At 40.0% G+C, this 21511-nt stretch overlaps 1 protein-coding gene across 2 annotated transcripts in view; it reads right to left on the bottom strand.

The window, feature by feature from the left end:
- Nucleotides 1–19829, bottom strand: part of LOC105026822 (mitogen-activated protein kinase kinase kinase kinase 3) — a 105148-nt gene extending 85319 nt beyond the window's left edge. Inside the window, exon 1 of one of the 2 annotated variants that reach the window (XM_010898561.5) lies at nt 19551–19829. In XM_010898561.5, the coding sequence (XP_010896863.1) occupies nt 19551–19646 (96 nt within the window). In that variant the 5' untranslated portion in view covers nt 19647–19829. The remainder of the gene's footprint in view (nt 1–19550) is intronic. The other variant, XM_010898560.5, reaches the window with a different exon arrangement.
- Between the last annotated feature and the right edge of the window lie 1682 nt (nt 19830–21511).

The following is a 21511-nucleotide window of genomic DNA, read 5'->3' as shown; positions in this document are numbered from 1 at the left end:
AAATCAGTCACATATTGGTTACTAGTTTAACACTCTAATCATAAGGCTGTCATTCCTGTGTTGATGATTGACTGTCTGGTGGCCTAGGTGAAGTCCTTTATCAATTTCTGCGTTAAAATGCTCCTGCCTCTCTCAGCTAGATTGCAGCAGTGCCAACATCCCATGGCTCAAGTGATTTAGCTCCATGATTGTCTTCATAGTGTTTAACAGCCGCCAGTGAAGTAAATGTCCTGGAGGGCAGGCAGCGTGCTCGTGATGTCATGTTGAGATGACCTTTCTGCCCTACAAAGAGCCATGGGACTGCAGGCAATGCAGCTGCCCTACTAAGCCCTAGATGGCGCATAGTCGGTGCTTGTAAGCAGGGAATAAAATGAACACCCGCAACCCGCCAAATGTGGTTACATTTTGCTAGGGGCAGGTGTATTACCCTACACTTGATGGGAAGCCAACTACTCCTATAAAAAGTGAAACTTTGACCGTTGTCCTCTAATCTCATCCTGAGACCATGTTGGTATGTACATCTATTATTTGACAGAAGAGAGCCACCTGCTTTACAAGAGTACATAGTCTATTATCAATTCACTTGACAGAAAAATGAGCACAGGCCAGCCGTGTATGCTTTGCTGTTCTTAGGAAGGGAGGGAGGGAGTCAGTGAGAGACAGTGTGCTGAGAGGGTGTGTGCTGTGTGAGAGAATGACAGTGGTGTGTGTTTTTTTGTTAAAGAATGTGTATAATTACAGTTGGCATGTTTTCATAGTGAAATGTTTACTGTGACAAAAATACCCTGAAAATGAGCATGTTTTCTTTGCTTAAAGCACAAGTATTTTCAGTGGATTGTTGCCCACATTATTTTTGAAAACATTATTTTGGCCTGTAATTTTTTTTCATCATGTGGCTGGTGGCCTAAAAACTACATTAGTGAGAATTCTCTAGGACATGCTAAATGCATACCATCTGAGGATTGAAAAGAAGCTTGTTGGACTTCATGTCAGGGTAGTTGAAATATTTCAGGTACTCTGTTCATTGCAAGTTGTGGAACTTATTACCCTTTTTACTCTATCTTTCTACCATTTCCCCAAGTCCATGAATGGCTCCTTTGTATTTTTGACGTTGATGGGGAGGTTGTTTACCTGGCACCACTGTTTCATCGTTATTGGAGATCAGGCCAACCTAGTGTTGCCGTTAGCACGCTTGATGCTTGAGTTGAAGTCATACGGGTCCACTCAGTCATGGGTGAACAAGAACTACAAGGAGGAGTATAATAGAAATGAAAACAAAGACTATACTGGCACAAAAAGCTGTGCACCCACTTCCATAAAGTGACTTGAAGCATGCTTCATTTTCTCAGGAGGGTTTTCTGGTAAAAAACAGAGTATGTTTATAATAGCCTCAACAAGAAATATTAAAGTAATCTACTATTGAGCATATTTGACAAAACAATAATATCAATTGGAATGACTGGACAACAGAGATCTGAACCAGCTACAGTCCTGACAGCCTCAACTCACTAGAGGTTCCTGGAAAAAAAAAAAGCTGAAAACCTAAAAGGAAGAAAGCAAAAGGAGAAAGAAACCTATGAGACTGAAGAAGGCTGTGGCACCTCAGAAAAAAAAAGTGGTTCCAGGTTCCAAAACCATAAATACCTTAAAAGAAGGGGATGCAGAATGCTTGTTTTGCAATGAGCTCTACTTTGTTACTGGTAGGGACTGGATATAACAAGAGCAGATTTAGAGGTGTGCTCATGAGCCATGCTCAAACGTTTCTTGAGTTGGATTAATTTGTGACCTCTGAGTCCATAGAAAATTAAATAATGCCATTTGTAAAAATGCTAAGTCATTGTTATGAAATTATGGTTTGTGTGTTTAATACAGCTTTAATCAGTTACATTCCAATTAATTTGTTTAAAATAAATATGATAACTATTCAACTAATTATTAAAAATATGAATCCCATATTAAAGACTGCTGGGATTAAAAAGATTGCCTTTTTAAAACAATGAGTTTTGTTTAACTATGAAATGGTGTGCAAGGAAAATAAAAGTGGGGCAACTTACCTGGGGGGGCGTATCTTACCCCAGTATCAGGAAAAAATACCCCTATCCTAAAAGATATTTGATTAAATACAAAAGTTTGCTATCTGTAGCCATTTATTTTACTTTAGAATCCATTACCCTAAGCATAGCCATCCTCAACATACAAAAAAAAGAGGGGGGGGGTCGTTTTACCCTAAACTTCCCAACAAGTTTCTTAAAAGATAGATCACTGTCTATCCATATACCACAGTATTTGTATGCAGGTTTGTTTAATTGTTCGATTACCATCTAATTTATCCAGACACGTGCCCTTGTTAGGAGATGACCAACTTTATTCGCTTCACCTGTAAGTGGTTATAATGTTTTGGCTCATCAGTGTTAGTTTTAACATTGATTTGTTGCTCTACCGGATAGAGCCAGTGGGCTTTTGCGGGCAAAGTAGGAACACCCTAGGCAACCTTATTTGTTTTATACTAATGTCTCCTAATAGGAATTAGAAAATTAAACTAGAAGTAACTGAAAGTAATCAGAATTTGCTATTGAGTTTGGGTACTCCAGATGTTACATTACTGATTGCAATTTTGGATAGGTATTTTAGTAACTGTAACTGACTACATTTAGACAGGAACATACCTAACCCTAACCCTGGAATATATTTACAGAATTAAAGTTACGTCCGGAAAAAAAGATTTGGCCACAAAATGCTACATAAAGGTCGCACATGCTTTATCCACCTCTTTTTCATAAATAGTACTACTCTCCGAAATCTTTCTTTGCTTTGCAGTTTCTGATGTGAAGCTGTTGTAGGCAAGAAAAAGATAGGCAGTTGACAGTTAACGAAACCACTGGGCAAAGGTCAGCACATTTTCAATTAGTCACAATGTAGGCTACTTTGTTTCAAAGCTGTCATTTCTTATGCTTGTGTTCCCAATCCAGGTCCTAGGGTCCCCAAGTGGTGAACGTTTATGTTTTTGCCTTTGCACTGACATCTGATACAAATGTCGCCCTACCACTTACACATTCTTTAATTTGAATCTGGTGTTTGAGTGCTAGAGCAAAAACTAAAACATGCAACCCTTGGGGTACCCATGACCAAGATTGAGAAACACTGTGCTAGATTGATCCTCATTCAGGATATTATGCAAAGCTGGTGCACATACAGGTGCTGGTCATAAAATTCATTACACACAGACCGATATATTTCAAATGTTTATTTCTTTCAATTGTGATGATTATAACTGACAACTAATGAAAATCCCAAATTCAGTATCTCGGAAAATTTGAATATTACTTAAGACCAATACATAAAAAGGATTTTTAGAAATGTTGGCCAACTTTAAAGTATGAACATGAAAAGTATGAGCATGTACAGTACTCAATACTTAGTTGGGGCTCCTTTTGCCTGAATTACTGCAGCAATGCGGCGTGGCATGGAGTCGATCAGCCTGTGGCATTGCTCAGGTATTATGAGAGCCCAGGTTGCTCTGATAGTGGCCTTCAGCTCTTCTGCATTGTTGGGTCTGGTGTATCAAATCTTGAATCATGAATGTATACATTATTCAAGTTTCACCATTTGAATGGAATTACTGAAATAAATCAACTTTTGATGATATTCTAATTTTATGACCAGCACCTGTACATGGAAATAAAACACAGCATTCACCTGATTGTTGAGCTCTCATCTACACGTTTAACTACTGTACATGGCCTCTTTTTGATGAACATTGGGACCCGTACATTTGGTTTCTTGATTTGATATACATTTCTTTGCACATGCAACAATAATTTCTTGATAAATTACAAAAATAGGCACTATAGATACCCGCACCGCAGAAACAATATAAAGTGGGGAGAGCACGTTTCTATTCCAAGCGCATTTTCCAGTTGGGTTACTTCTGTTAAAGAAAATGTGCAGGCAATTTCATCCTTAGGACAGATAATATGCAACCTAATTGAAAGTGTATTTTATGCTCTAACATAATTATAGTCATCCCTTTCACATTGGAGATGTGCACTTTTATTGTTCTGGGATTATTATTTTAAGTATTTTAAACAAAGAGCCTTTTGAGAGCCAAATGAGCTATCCCTTTCATTTGGAACGAGCCACAAGGGCTGGCTCACCGAAAAGATTCGGAAAGCCCATCTCTCCGAATGAGTAATCATTCGGAATTAGTTTATTTTAGTCGAACAGGAGTCACAAGGACAGGGACATCATAGCGAAAAGGAATTCCCATCAAAATCATCATCATCATCATCAACATCAGTAACACAATTAGGTCTACACGATTTGGATAAAATATTGACTCATTATTCTTTACAGGCTGTAAACAGCATGGGTTATCTCACTTCGAAACAGAGATAACATAAACCAGAGTACATAACGTGCTACTAAAATGAATAAAAAACGAATTACCCATTTGAAGGTGCAGCCGGTGTCAAAACACTGAGGTATATACTAATTTAATGCACTGGCGTTTGTCGTGTTTGCTTTGTTTATTCCATTGCCATAGCTAGTTAGGCAAACTTTCTGAACCCTTGAGGGACATGTTCTCCCATAAAGTATGTTTGTAGGCACCAACATTGAAGCTGAAACTCTTAATGACCGTGCTGTTGTGTATGTGGTCCAATATCTTGGTTCCACACGCTAGCTTAAAGCAGACATTTTTGCTAGCAGTTGCACCGTGAACTCAAACTGACATTGAAAAAACCATCAAGTATTAACTTATAGCACCAGCCAAAAACAAACAACTTACAGACAGGTGGCACCCGCTTCAATCACCTGTTACTTTTAGAGCAAAAAAACTCAGAGGTTGGTGAAATTTCCATTATAATTCGATTAATTGTGCAACACTACTAGTTAATACCACTTGATAATTCCACCTAAGCTCCTAGGGAAGAGCCCATTGGCTAACTTCATTCTTCATAGATGACTTGCATTCAAGCCCTGCTTTCTGCTGTTGAGATGCTGTTGAAAATTGTGTAATTTCTGATGGAGTTTTTTATTTTTTTATTTGTTTTTATTTGTGATGCTGCGTTTTAATGAATTCTGTCATTATTCTTACTGGGAGGGGTGAAAAACTGTGTGGGCGACTCACCTCTAAGAGTTTCTATGGCAGAAAAAACTCTGGTCTCACATATCACTTCAAATAAGAGGCACTTGGGTCAAGTTTATTTGTAAATGAATGTAAGCAGTTTAATGGAACCAACCAAACAGTGACAAGGTGTTTTTGCGTGCGTTTTACTCAAGACAACTACACAGAGATGTGCTGTTGCTTTCCCGAAGTACTTCTTAATAGATGTGTACTTGTCCACAAGTAGTTGATCCAATGTACTATTTCAAATCAACAACTGAAAATATTTAATCATGGATCTGAAAAATACAAACTAAATTAAGCTAACTGAGATAGTTTTGAAACTACCAAACTAAACTGAATTTCAAAATGTCATTTTAAAACAAATATAAACAAAAACTAATTAAAAAATACATATGTATAATAAAACTGTGGGCTGAACACAAAAAAAAAAATCTGTAGAATCTTATGAGATCAAATAAATCCTGGTTTGGGGATAACATTAGAAAACAACTGTGAAAATATGAGTAATTTACTGACTAAAGGATTATTAGGAACACCATACTACTACTGTGTTTGACCCCCTTTCGCCTTCAGAACTGCCTTTATTCTACGTGGCATTGATTCAACAAGGTGCTGAAAGCATTCTTTAGAAATGTTGGCTCATATTGATAGGATAGCATCTTGCAGTTGATGGAGATTTGTGGGATGCACATCCAGGGCACGAAGCTCGCGTTCCACCACATCCCAAAGATGCTCTATTGGGTTGAGATCTGGTGACTGTGGGGGCCATTTCAGTACAGTGAACTCATTGTCATGTTCAAGAAACCAATTTGAAATTATTCGAGCTTTGTGACATGGTGCACTATCCTGCTGGAAGTAGCCATCAGAGGATGGGTACATGGTGGTCATAAAGGGATGGACATGGTCAGAAACAATGCTCAGATAGGCCATGGCATTTAAACGATGCCCAATTGGCACTAAGGGGCCTAAAGTGTGCCAAGAAAACATCCCCCACACCATTATACCACCAGCCTGCACAGTGGTAACAAGGCATGATGGATCCATGTTCTCATTCTGTTTACGCCAAATTCTGACTCTACCATCTGAATGTCTCAACTGAAATCGAGAATCATCAGACCAGGCAACATACTTCCAGTCTTCAACTGTCCAATTTTGGTGAGCTCGTGCAAATTGTAGCCTCATTTTCCTATTTGTAGTGGAGATGAGTGGTACTCGGTGGGGTCTTTTGCTGTTGTAGCCCATCCGCCTCAAGGTTGTGCGTGTTGTGGCTTCACAAATGCTTTGCTGCATACCTTGGTTGTAACGAGTGGTTATTTCAGTCAAAGTTGCTCTTCTATCAGCTTGAATCAGTCGGCCCATTCTCCTCTGACCTCTAGCATCAAGAAGGCATTTTCGCCCACAGGACTGCCGTATACTGGATGTTTTCCCTTTTCACACCATTCTTTGGAAACCCTAGAAATGGTTGCGCGTGAAAATCCCAGTAACTGAGCAGATTGTGAAATACTCAGACCAGCCCGTCTGGCACCAACAACCATGCCACGCTCAAAATTGCTTAAATCACCTTTCTTTCCCATTCTGACATTCAGTTTGGAGTTCAGGAGACTGTCTTGACCAGGACCACACCCCTAAATGCATTGAAGCAACTGCCATGTGATTGGTTGATTAGATAATTGCATTAAGGAGAAATTGAACAGGTGTTCCTAATAATCCTTTAGGTGAGTGTATATTGTTGGTTTCTCTTAGTAGATTGATCAGGATCATGTTTTTTGCAATTAAATAAATCGGTGTTCCCATACCAGTGGCTGTTAAATTAGAAGATTTACTTTACCCATATTTGGCAGGTGGCTAATGTTACTCCCTGACATCAATGATACTGTATATCCAGTGGCGTTTTTATATGTAAAAAATTGGTGGGGCATAGAACATTTCAAAATATAGGATACATACCAGCAAAGCTACAAAACTCTCTCTTGCTACTGATGTGTTTATTTAACACACCAACAAACAGCGTGTCTCCATCATGTGGGGGGGTGGAGGGTGAAAGAAAGAAAGAAAGAAAGAGAGAAAGAGAGAAAGAGAGAAAGAGAGAGAAAAAAGAGAAATAGAGAGACTTGTGTAATTGCTCTTCTTCTCTCACACACACACACGAAAAATTACCACTTTCAAACCTAATTTAGGAATGCAACCAAGCTCAGAACCAATGTGCCTACAGGGCCATACATGAACAGCAATGAGCTCAACACCCCTGAAAGCCACAATGAAGCGGAAAGACAACTTTTAGGGATGCAGATCCATGCTATGACAACAACCTTAATAGATAAGCATGGACACACTGACACTCGTCACCATCTATATCAATCGATCCAGCACAAAAATATGACCAATGCACAGACCAGCACCACAAAGGCACACTTGAAGAGAAAGGTGGCACGGCGGTTCTTCCTCTTGGCCAACTTTTCGATGCCTTTGGGAATGAAGTCAAGTAGCTACTGGATCAGCTGGCTTTCGATGATCAACATGGCCAATGCATTGAGTCGCGGCTGTCCCATGGTATTGCGAGTGAAGGTTTTACCCTCTTCAAGGTTGAAAGGTTCCTCCCTGACTTGGATGTCGTCATAGGTGTTATGATAAATTTCAGCAAAGTGACGGTCTCAGCAAAAGCCTCCTCTAGGTTGTTCTCATGGATGGATCTTAAAAGAGACAGGGCCATCTAACCAGTGTGAAGCTCAGTGTGGTGGTACAGAGTGGTCAGCTCAGACTTCAACTTTTCCTCATTTCCTAGAAGCCGTAGTCACCGCACAGTCAAGCTCAGATGTTGGGAATGACAGGACAAATTGTGGGAAGAGCGAGCTGATGTATAAAACATCAACTTCTGGCAAAAGGAAGAAAAAAAATTCCAGCAGCTGCAGAAAGGCTCGGTCCTGGAGTTTTTTTGACAGGCCGTATGCCTCACTTATGGTGGACTCATCCCATCCTGGTTGGGTGCGTATGTCCTCCATACACAGGAGCAGCGCAGCGCGGTTTTCCCAAACTGCATGACAGTTCTACTTTTAAAGTTCCATGGTACAGCAGGTGGGCTTGGAATGCGTCTCTGTGTTGCCTCAGCAAGTGCTGTAACACGTTTTGGAGCATCAGAGAAAAGGGTGGCAAAAGCAGATAAAACTGCTGCATTGTCAGGTTTAGCTGGTTAGCATAGCAGTGAACAAACTGGGCATGTAGGTATGTCTCTTTCATTAGCGTCTGTACCCCTCAGACGTTTCCACTTATTACAGCAGTACCATCATTCTCCCAGCTTCAGTGGTTCCAGCACACCCTTGATGCTATTAGAGAGACCGAATCCAGTTTTATCTTTGACTTCCAAAAACTCCAAAACCTCTTTGTCACTGTATTGTCAGGCAACATGTATCGCAACACAACCACCATTTGTGATCAGTTGTCTCATCTGCCTATAAGGCAACAAATGATGTATCGTCCACTTGCTTGGGTATCTCCTCCTTGTACACTTCATACATAGTCTAACAGTTCGTTTTGTACAGTACTAGATGTCCCTTTGAAGATGGGCTGAGTGTCATAGTGCCTCTAAAGTCTCGAATCGCCCTCACACAGTCTCGAAAATACATCTGAATATTCCAGGATTCAGGGAGTCTACCGACTCGTGGTGTCCCCACAGTGCGGTTTCACATTTTCCACACGGTTTTACATTATGATCCAACTGAGAATGTACCGGTTTTCCTCCACCTGTTTGTTATGCTGCTCAATGGAGCGCCTGTATGCACTGTCAACTTGGGCTGCGACATTAACCCTTATTTCACAGCACAGCAGTAAGCCCAATTTCACAGCATTATCCAGATGACTACTGCTACCCTCATGTTTTGCAATCCTCTAAGTAAGATGTTTCAAATCTTTGTAACCCGTCCTCGACAAAGTACCATCTCCACCAAATAGCAGACATGGAAAACAAAAGAGTGCATTCTTAGCCACTTTTTCTTCAAAAACCACTCCACATTAAACCCGCGGTTACTTTTTCCAGCAGTTTGAGTGATGACAATATCCTGTGGCTGAAGGGCACACAGAATGCAGTCTGAAGCAGGGACCAATGAACATAAAATCCTAACACAAATGATATGCAATTTAGGAAGATGCTATATTCATAAATAAATTATAGGAAGTAATCTTCGAGAAATAAAAATAACAGTTTTGTTGAGGTTCTTTCTATGGGGCTGTGCCCCACCTGCCCCTAATGACCAGTCACCGCTGTGTATATCTACTGTAGGCTAGGTTAGTAAAGAAATAAATTTCATTAGACTAAAAGGTGACTACATTTAAATGGCATTTAGTTGGTTCAGTGTTTTTGTGATTTTGCCAATAACTACAATAAATCATAATTGAAATGACACATATGGGACTACAACTTTAAGATATAGTCAGTCAAAATGACTAACTACCCTCAAAATAAACACGGATGGATGACGTCGCCCACCCTCACCCTACACATCAGGAAGTCAAGGATTCAGATACGAAAGGCTGGGTGCAGCTTGAAGATCACAATGCTGGTAAAAATTGAAAAACAAACAAAAGTTTGAAAGCCAGAAAGAGACTCTCGAAGCTAGAGACACACTAAAACTAAGAGATTCAGCAAGCAGTGTGTGTTGTGAAGAAAGTGGACCAAAAGGGCTCAAGAGGATTAGTCAACTAAAGTGTAAATCACTTTAACCAAATTAAACGCATCCCATCATAGCTGTGCCTCTGAACAGCTTAAATTGACTTAAACAAATGGATGCCAAGAGGTTCTATACTACAACATCTCCAGCAAATGTTTATTCAAAGATCAGCAACACATGTAAAATTATTCCTGTTAAGCTAAACCTGGGGTGGATTAGTTTGCAAGTGCAGTAGCAAACTGTATGGCAAAACATTTACAACAGGAACCAACATTTCTACTGGACACATTTAAATAGGGCAATTCACTGTTTTATCCTGTTTACTTCAATTTGATTCCTGATACATAAACTCCTTAAAATGTAAGCAGCAAATGTACTGAAAAGGGCCACTTACTGCAACCCAGAAAAATCAATGGCTCTGCTTCTCTCCCTTCTCCATTCTCTGAAGTAATCACAGATCAACATTGGTGAAAGTAATAGAACAGTAACCCTGCTTTCATCTATCCAACCTACTTAAAGACAATCTCTTAATTACCTCAAGGAAAGAAGGAAGGGCAGATGCATTTTGGAAGTGATCTAAAAATGCCTTCAAATCTGAAAGAGGCAGAGTCTGAAGGAGGCAGCTTAGCTGTCTGAGGAGATCTGCTTACATAATCCGTTGCCCAGTTAACCACTGCAGCCCTTAAAAAGAGGATGGATGCATTCCACTCAAACCAGGGCCACGCAAAAATGCAGCATCATCATATATCCTTTCCAAGCACACACACTCTGTATCTATCTTGCTCCCACCCTCACCCTCTGCCTCCCCCTTCCTCACTCAGCCTCCCCCTTCCCTTCCTCGCTCAGCCTCCCCTATCCCAACCCACGGCTCTCTCTTTCTCCTCCCCTCCACTCTTTCCATCCAGCAAGTCCACTGACACACTCCCACAATACATAACTGGGCTTCCTCAGATTGTTTAAAATCAATACAAAACCATTTGCTAGACATGTAGAAGCCGCAGAACTATCAAAACAACCCGATCCAAGGTTGATATACTGTCCAAACAGGCAGTTATTTACGTTATTTGTTAACGGCTCCTAATGGTTATCACAATAACAGTTTCTACTATCACAACCCTGTTAGAAACACTGTCATACCACTGTCAAGTGGCCAGAACATACCCTTTTGGATTTATACTTTAGAAATACAGAAGACGGAGCTCCTCAGAAAATATTTTTTATACCTCACCATATCATGAGAAAAAACATCACTACCGAACAAGATCCCATTTTGATCTCATTTAAAAGCTTAAAGGGATAGTTCATCCAAAATTAGTATTTTTTCAAACAATCCATTATTCAGCTCTGTTCCAGTCTGTGATTAGCGTTATTAGCATCGTTCAAATTCATGAATGGAAACGGTTTGTACCACTGTCGCAAAGCTGCAATGCAAATGGAAAACTACTTCAAAACACTTCAAACTACATTCAGTGATTTGTTGCACTAGCATCAAAAAAATGTTCTGTGCACTGACTGAACAGCCAGCAGAATTTGCTGAATTGAAATTGGCACTAGCAAACAATTTGCTATATTCACCATACAGCACTTCTGTTCTTCGGCAGTGATGTCATCGAGGTGTGTGTGAACTTAAGCCTCAACTAGCTATATGAAGATAGGTTGCGTCGCCTAGCTGGCCCATTGTCAACGGTGGACATCAGAATAATATTTATAACTGTGGAAAATGCAGTGGGCATAAGAAAGGTACAAAGGACGTGTGAGAGGAGACTTGAGGTTTCACTCGTTGCCATATCTGTAAGGCCTGTTCACAGTTCCATCTCTCAAATACCAGGACGACATATACCCTCCAGATCCCAAGATCTTCCAGATCCCAATCACAACTAACACAGCACTCCTCCCAGCTCCCAATCACCAAAATAATAACCCTGTTCAAGAGTTTGTGATAGCTTTCTAACGTTCTTTGGTCCTAGCATGACAACTTTGTTTACTCATCTCATCTCATCTTAATCTGCTTATCCGGTATCGGGTAGCGGGGGCAGCAGCTCCAGCAGGGGACCCCAAACTTCCCTTTCCTGAGCCACATTTGCCAGCTCGGGGGATCCCGAGGCGTTCCCAGGCCAGTGACGAAATATAATCTCTCCACCTAGTCCTGGGCCTACCCCGAGATCTCCTCCCAGCTGGACGTGCCTGGAACACCTTTCGACGCAAAGGAGCAGCGGCTCTACTCAGAGTTCCTCACGGATGGCTGAGCTTCTCAGCCTAACCCTAAGGGAGAAGCCAGCCACCCTTCTGAGAAAACCCATTTCAGCCGCTTGTACTGTACTTTGTTTACAATTTAGCTAATCCTAGTCTGTACCTTTGCTTGAGCCTTTTTGACATATGCACTTTTTGCCTGCTGGATTACATAGTTATGTATATTATTGCAAGATTTGTTGCTATATTATTGCTTTATATATTTCTTATTCTTACTACATAGATGTCGTGTGCCATGTTACAAAAATGTCATTGTGCAGGATGACGCTGTGTTATATGGTGCATTTGATAAACTTTGAACTTTTGGATTTCCTTTTGTTAATATCGATGTCAACTTGTGCTTGCTTGTTTGCCTGCTGTTAATTTAATTCTACCCACTCTGCAATTGGGACAATACCACAGCCTCCCCTGAGTCGTTTTGGGGGAGAATCAATGGAGCAACTTCGCCAACAAGACATAACATTTTTGCGAGAACATTTTTAATACAGAGCATGACCCACGTTCACTTAGAAGAAGACTTAAGGTGAATGCAAATTACTCAGTTCAACCAGTGGAGACAAGACAGATTGTAAGTAATACTTCTGATTGCTATGTTATAATACACAAAGTACACATTGCCTCCAGATATTCTGGGCAAGGGGTTGGGGATTAACGTGTTCACCAGCGCCCCCCTTTAGCTACCGTCCAAGCTTCTATTCAGTCAATCCATCACCTGTGTATTATGGTTAGAACAAGTAAGGCTCTATCCTCCGAAAAAATGTATTCCTGCTCGTATTCACAGTCAGACATAATATATATTTTCCATTCACTCTCAAGCAAATTAAGTTTGACTGTCCAAGATAAAAATCAAAGACGAAATATGTAACTTGCTCACTAGCTAGTGAATACTGACTTAAGTTTTCTGTGATGTATACACTAAATCTGAACGAATGCGTGGATTGATAAAATTGTGAACAAAACTGACCGGCAAACACAGGAAGTACCCGTTTATTTGAAAAAATAATTATATCAGAATACAACAAAGTAATTGTTTACCTCAAAATTCTTTGAGGTAAACAACATTATTTGTCATAGTTTGGAGTGTCTTAGAGTAGTTTTCCGCTTGCAATGCTTCTTTGCGATAGCAGTACTAACGGTTTCCATTCATGAATTTGTACGATGCTAATAACACTAATTACTGACTGAGACAGACCTGAATAATGGATTATTTAAAAAAATGACTGTGTGCCAGAAAGACCAACTCAGGGAAAGAGGGCTGTCACAGAAATATGATTTCTGTCCCTTTAAGTCACACATGACATGGAACATTTTCTTCTCAAGAGCAAAGTTTGACATTTTTAACAACCACACAGACGTTACATAAAAATTGACCATTTATATTTTGCAGTATTAAATAAATACATTTTTAAGGGTATTTTGATTCTGGCCTACTGCAAAAATGTATGTAATGCTTTACTGAAGACAAGAACCTCAACTCTGAGCACCTCTATGCTGTTTGTACACAATTTTTGGAATGTTTTAAGAATGACAGAGCAGCCAAATGCTTGTCTCAGCAGAACATGACAGTAACGTTCCTGACAGTGCGCCGAAATATCATTCCTCGTCACAATATAATGACTTAAATTGCAAAGTCACTTTTACAAAAGTACGGCACAATTAAAGCATAGAAATGTTACAAATCTAAATACTGTGAGGAAAAGTTATATCATCTGATATAACAAAAAAACACTGGTGGTGCTCAGATGTTAGGCTACATTAGCATTCTTTCACTGTTATCTTATAGCCAAGGATGGTTGCTGACAAGGAATCCTATAGAGCTAAATGCAGCCATATGGAGTAAAGTTCTTGCAGACAATGTTCCAGTGTTTCCAATTTTCTTCATTAATGGTTAAATCGAGGAGGGGAATAGCTATACCCAGGGGAAACTTTGGCCTGGAACACAGAACGCTGTCAAGTTTAAGCTAGGTACACATCATTACAAAGCCTCCACAGTGCTTCCACAATATTTATGGTATTGCATATACAGGAAGTGGCGTAGTTGTCTAAAAGCCAAGATCTGATTATAAGAGATGATGATGACTGAAAACAATTCAGCAATTAAATTGGGTGCAGGGTAGAAAATACTAACAGATGAATGGAATGACTACAGCTTCCATTTGTTTCAGCATTTTGAATTTTGAAAGCCTAATTTTTATGATCAACTGTGTTTGACTTGGGTAGGAGTGCACCTCAATTTTTAGACGAACAATTACTGTAAAAAAAAAAAAGAAGCATTTCACCTGCCCAGAATCACAGTGGCAAAAAAGGTTGATTAAAGCAGAAAAGGGGGGAATCTGCAATGAATATCAATGAAGTGTGTGTATTCATGTTGTGTTTCAACTTTCTCCAAGTTTACTTGCCATTTGTCTGTGAATCCAGCCTGCATGTGCCAGTAAACTTTCCTGGTTTGGATGTGGGAAGTTGGATCGTATACAAATGGAGAAAATTCCAGACCACTGGCAATCTACATAGGTCATCCCACCAAACTCTGGCCAAGAGCTGCCCGAAAGAAGCTCATAGAAACCCCAGGGTAACATCAAGGGATCTGAAGGCCTCTCTTGGTAGAATCAATGTTGAAGGCATGAGTCAACGGTCATAAAAAGACTGCAAAACTTGGCTTACTTGATGCGTGCACAAAAACACATGGAAAAAGACCAGAAACTCTGGAAAAATGTGTTCTGGAAAGATGTGTCAAAGATGGAGTTGTTTGGCTGCAATGCCAGATAACATTTTTGGCAAAAATTTAACACTGGCTTTGAACAGGAGAACTTCATACTAACCACAAAGCATGGAGGGTGTTGCATTATGGTTTGGGGGATCTTTGCTGGCTCAGAGCAAGGCCAACTTGTCTGCTTTGAATGAACCATGAATTCCATACAGTGCCAGAGAATAATGGTGAACAAACTAAGGTAATCTATCAAAAATCTGAAGCTGAACCAAATATGTATCTTGAAGCAGGACAATGATCCAAAACACACAAGCAAAGCTACAGTAGAACAGCTCAAGAAGAAAAATACCAGATCTCATGCTATAGTGCATGCAAGAAACCACTTGAACATGACACCATCATGTATAATGTATAGTGTTTTTATGTATTTTTGCCAGACCGCGTAAGTGGAGCTGGCCCAGAAGAGCGAATGTCTCTTACTGAGTGAGTGACTGACTGAGTGACTGACTGACTGACTACCCCTTGTTAAATAGCGTAGTGGTTAGAGATTCAGACTGCAAGTGACTGGTGCTCGAGCCTGGCCACAGTCAAAACAAATTATGCAATAAGATTTGTTCAGGACAGACGAAAACTTTGCTGGGTACAACCTTCAGTAGCAAAGTTATAATAAGCCTAAAATAAAACTGTTTACAGTTACAGTTGTGATCATAAGTTTGCAAACCCAGGCAGAAATTGTGACATTTTGGCATTGATTTTGAAAATATGACTGATCATGCAATAAAATATATATATTTAAGGATAGTGATCATATGAAGACATTTATTTGGCTCCTTTTTAAATCATAATGATAACAGATATCACCCAAATGGCCCTGATCAAAAGTTTACATACCCTTGAATGTTTGGCCTTGTTACAGACACACAAGGTGACACATACAGATAAAAATGGCAATTAGATAAAAATGGCAAGATGAATTTCCCACACCTGTGGCTTTTTAAACTGCAATTAGCGTCTATGTATAAATAATCAATTAGTTTGTTAGCTCTCACATGGATGCACTGAGCAGGCTAGTTATTGAGCCATGGTGAGCAGAAATGAACAGTCAAAAGACCTGCGTAACAAGGTAATGGAACTTTATAAAGATGGAAAAAGATTTTAAAAAGATATCCAAAGCCTTGCAAATGCCAGTCAGTACTGTTCAATCACTTAAGAAGTGGAAAATTCAGGGATTTCTTTAAACCAAGCCACAGGCAGGTAGACCAAGAAAGATGTCCGCCAAAACTGCCAGAAGAATTGTTTGGGATACCAAGAAAAGGTAACCTCAGAAGAAATATAGGCTGTTCTGGAAAAAAGACAGCGGTTGTTTCAAGGAGCAAAATATGACGATACTTGAACAAATGAGCTGCATGGTCGAATTGCCAGAAAAAAACCATTACTGCGCCAATGCCACAAAAAAGCCTGATTACAATATGCCCGACAACACCTTAACACATCTCACAGCTTCTGTCACACTGTAATTTGGAGTGACAAGACCAAAATAGTGCTATGTTTGGAGTGGGGTCAACAAGGCCTATAGTGAAAGAATACCATCCCCATTTTGAAGCATGTTGGTGGCTCACTGATGTTTTGGGTGTGTGTGAGCTCTTCTGCATGAAAGCTGCGCATGGGACGCTCTTGGACTTTCCACCATGACAATGACCCTTAAGCACAAGGCCAAGTTGACCTTCCAGTGGTTACAGCAGAAAAAGGTGAAGGTTCTGGAGAAGCCATCACAGTCTCCTGACCTTAATATCATTCAGCCACTCTGGGGGAGGTCTCAAACATGCGGTTCATGCAAGGCGTGAATCCCATATGAAATAAAAGACCTGTGTTTTGCCTGCTCACTCATGTTCTTTACAAATGGTACATATATTATCAATCCTCCAAGGGTATGCAAACTTTTGAGCACAACTGTATATTGCAACTATTTCTAGTGGATTTTCGAAGTACGCATCCGTACATGCTTTTTAGGGGTAATACAGATCACAACCCCATGCGCAGTAAAAGAGTGGTTTCCACGATTCTCATCTTTTCGCATTACGAAAAAAAGTCAGTTATCGTCACCTACACTGATAGTTATTGTATCAATGTCATCCATTAAAGAAAAACTAACATTGTTGTGCCATGAAATGAAATAGCTTTGGCATTGTAAAGGTCCTCTTCAGTCTCGCTAGCAATTGCTCAGTTCTTTTGACTATTCCAAGTTACTCGTAGGCCTATTACTGGTTAATATGCTGTATATTAGCATATTAGCCAGTAATAGGCCTACTAGTGGCAAAAGCCATACAGTTCATAGTTGCTATTTGTTGTGGAAGTAAACTTAAGAAACGTTAGTCAGCTTAAATCAATACGTAATGGTGTCTAGCTAAATATTCAAACTTGGCATGATGTTAATGCCTGAAAAAATGATCTAATGTTGAGACGCTATTCCAACACTTGGCACACATATAGTTAAGTGGCATAGTGGTTAAAGACACAGAGCCTGTCACATAGGAGACTCCAGTTTTAATCCAGCGAGAGCAACAACATTCATCCCTTCTAATCGCGGGACAGCCGAACTAGGCATGCCTGGTTCCTTTTATTGTTTTATTAGCTTAGCTTTATCTGTCATTAGTACTGAAGACTACATATCAATATGTCCAAATATGCACAAAAAAGAACACTTTCAAAGGGGTGTACTTATTGTTTCACATTAGTGTAGTATAGAGCAAAGTATTAGTGGATAGGGAACATTGGTCTTCTGGTTTTCAGTTCCCAACAACGATAGAAAAACAGACAAGTACGCATGTGTATCCGTATGAGTGGGATTTTTCAACATCAACACCAAAATAATGAGAGACAACAGAACTCAAAAACATTGCTTGCAGCATGGCTAATTATCTTCCAAATCAATTATTAAGCCAAGCTAACCAAGCATAGTAGTCCCAGTCTAACGACACTGTAGTCTAATCATTAATTACAGTTAGAGACCTTGAAAAGCTTAGGTTTGATTCAGGGCTGGATCATATGCTGACACACCCACCCATGTTTAATACTGTAGCCTAACAATGCAGTTATTCAACTTGGTTGGGGGGGGGGTTACATGCCTTGATTAATAGCATGCGATGCTAGGACTATGGGATCAAAAACCAGCAGTCTACTTTTTCATGGCTACAAAACAAAGATGCCACCAATTAATGGTCACAGAAATTTGGCAGCTCCTGCACTTGTTTAATCACAAGTCAAGTACAGGTAATAGACTCAATTGGCACTTTTACAGAGTTTGTGGGGGAAAGGAGAAAATAGAGTGGTGTAATTGGTAAGGCAGACAGCTTTGTATCTGGACCAAAGAGAGTTGAGCCAAATATAAAAAGGGAGTGTGTACACAGTCTAATAGTTCCTTTGTTTTCCAGTTTCAGTCAAATGGCAGTGGGATTTTAACCTGCTGCTTCCCTTTTCCATATTTTTCAGTAACACTGCCTTTTACAACGCTTTCCTTGTTGAATAATTAGCCCCTAATGTACCACCAATGGATAACTGAGGAGAATTACATTGTAGGCATTTTTCCCCCAAGAGTGGTAGTCTGGAAAATAAAATGCATACAATACTTGATTTTACAAATGATTTCCTTTCACTAGGGGAACTGAGGTGAAAAATTAAGTTGGCATAATGTTAAGTTCTTGTTAGCAACTTCGTATCTTACTGTATGACAGAATTACCCAGTTAAAACCAGGCACGTACAAAATTATTTATTGGAAGAATCTCTTTGTTCAAGGAAGTGATACAATGTAAACACAAGTGCCTGTTTACTTTGACCTATTCAAAAAAGTGATTTTTATGGTGAAACCTAGAAAGCCTGTTTCTTTTCTGGACCAACTTACTTCCAAATATAATGGGACAGGGGAGTCCTGAAATGCCACTGAAACTCTCTGGTGCTTATTAACTCAAGCATTTGATATGAAAATGTTGACTATTGGGTAGAATTACATGATTTAGGTATGTTTAGAAACTCCTATAGGCCTTTGAACCTACCCGTGGGTAGAAACGAGCATGTTGCCTATGCTTAAACAATAACATCCATGTTAGTTATTGTTCTGGAGCAAGCATAAAATTGGATTGAATACTTTCACGGGCATTGCTCAGAATATGCAAATGATGCACTTCCAAATCGGATACCGGCGATAGTTTACCGTCCAAACCGTACTGCAACGGTTCATGGCATATATGGTGGTTTAATGTTATACAACTACACTGAGACATAGCAGGTATACTGTACATTCTCCATTTAGAAACTGGGCTAGGCCCTTTGAGGTTTTGCGTTAAAAAGATACTGTGACCCAGTAACGAGGGAAACTAGTGTGAAGTCATCATCTGTGTTCAACTTTCCTGCCTATCTGCAGAAATGTAGCACTGCAATGATACAATGTAATCTGACTGAGACCGACAGCAACACTACAAATACATTGAAACATATGCTATTCCTTAGAAAAAGCGCGAGGATGTACCGGAAGCCGCTCTCTCCACAAGAACCTGTGGAATTATTTACCGATAGAGGCTTTGTGAATTTGAACATCTGTAGCGAGTTGGTAATTATCCCAAAACCCTGGGTATACCAGTTGAACAACAACCACTACAGGCAAGTTGTTGTCTGACTGGAGCTATACTACAGAAGGCTACTTCAAGTTCCTTTTACTGTAACCAGGTACCTAATAAATACGTATTAAATGCCTGCGTAACAATAGTTGGTCAAAAAAATAGCACATGTAAGGATAAAATCGTATTTTACCTTATATACATCTCCGTAAGTCCCGCTTCCAATTCTCTGTATAAGCTCGAAATCCTCTTGTGGATTTCGCCTTGAAAGGTCGAAAGTGGAAGCCATTTTCAGTTCCCGGTGTTTTTTATCCAGTCGTTATGACTACTGAAAAATTGACACCACAAATAACGAGAAACATACAGTATAAACATACGTCGTCAGAAAAAAATCACAGGCTGACTTGACTGTAACTTTAACATGGCCTCCTCTGAGATCTGCGCGTGCGCCGGAGTCAGCTGGGTTGTTCAAGAGGGGAATGCGAGGATAGGAATGGGAGACTGGGCCGCGGAAAAGTGTTTCTTTTCAGCACATATCTAGAATCTGTTTCCAGGTTGAACTGTTGGGAAATGGAATGCTCAACAGATCTGTAACCAGAGTTTAGGGGCGAGTGTTTTGATGTTGGGTTTAGTACAGTAATATATTACTTAATCACACAAGAATGATGAATTACTCCGTGGAATTTAAATGTCGTTCAGTAACCTACAATCGAAAATAATCTACAGTAGAATACAAGAAAAAAAATTATTAGAATTTGAGAAGGATGAAAATGCCAGAGACCTAGCCGGCAGAGCATTGCCAGGACAATTTCATTCTTCGTCAGCAAGACAAAGGACTAGATGGAGGACAACAGGAAACAGAGGGTAGAGCACACCCCCGTCCACCTCCACCGGGCTGATGTTGGACTGTCGTGGGCTTCAAGTTCCTTGTACATCTCACTAGAAATTAACATGGTCCACACACGGTAGTGACTCTTTTCCCTTACGAGGCAGAAAGGATTTGGCACATGCATTCAGATCCTCAACAAAATTATACAGCTGCACCACTGAAAGCATCTTGGCCGTCTGAATCACCGCTTATAGTGGCAACTACACCGCCCTAGATTGCAACACGCTTTAAAGGGGACGTCAGACTTAATCATCAGGGCAGAGTTCCCTGCCAACCAGCACCATTACACTAGGCAGTTTCAGGAGACTAAAAATAGTCAAAGACTTCAGCCACCCATTGTCTGCTCCTTATACTACAGTTTTGTTTTATTTTATTTTTTTAGTTATCCAGAGTTTTTAGTTATCCAGAGCGATTTACAGGCACACGTAGGGTTAACTGGCTTTCTAGAGAAAAGATAAATAAATATGGGCAAAATCCATTTATTTTTAGGGAAAAGAATTTACACAAATAATGACTCAGACCCGAAAATTGTATAAGATTAAGTAGACTATTGTTTACGTCATATGGATATAATATAGGCCTACAGTTTTTTTTAAATCCCGCGCGGTAAGCATTGGTTAAATCGGCTTGGTCTAACAATCAGTCATCTCCCTCAAGGTGCGTGCACACTGTCAGCTAGCTGGAGCTACAAAGAGGCACTCTATCGTTCATTTCCAACCAGAGCCAGCGAATCACGGCGACAGCGGGGGGAGCTACTCTCGGAGACGAAATCTCCCAGCGACAGTTGAGATATGTTCAACTTTATGCTAATTTCCAGCGAGCGTGTTCGGCGACTACCAATGGCAGGGCATATGTTCCGTGCTTCTTGAGAGAAGAGTATTATCTGCAGACCGCAAGTTGGGGGCATAACTTAATATGGGGGTTCCTTAATATTAAATTACGCCCATTGACGGTTTCCATTGGTGTGGTGGTTTTTGATTTAGTGCATTCGTTTATGAAGGAAGAATTACAAGGTCAATAACGAAGATTTCGGTAAGCGCTTTCATGTGAACCTCTAGCTATATATTTAGGAATAGTTAACGTGTTCACTAAGATCGCCTATCTACTAAATTCTTTGAATCTAAGATTCGAATTGTTTGCCAGTGACAGAACACAGAAAACACGACGACCCTTATAGCTACGTTTAGAGATAGCTAGCTACGCGACGAGGTAGGTTTATTGTAAGCCAGCTCTAGTCATTTAGTGTACATTGTAACTAGCTAAAG

The sequence above is a fragment of the Esox lucius genome, chromosome 9 (genome assembly GCF_011004845.1).
Source record: "Esox lucius isolate fEsoLuc1 chromosome 9, fEsoLuc1.pri, whole genome shotgun sequence".
NCBI lineage: Eukaryota > Metazoa > Chordata > Actinopteri > Esociformes > Esocidae > Esox > Esox lucius.
This window is presented reverse-complemented; position numbering and strand designations above follow the sequence as displayed.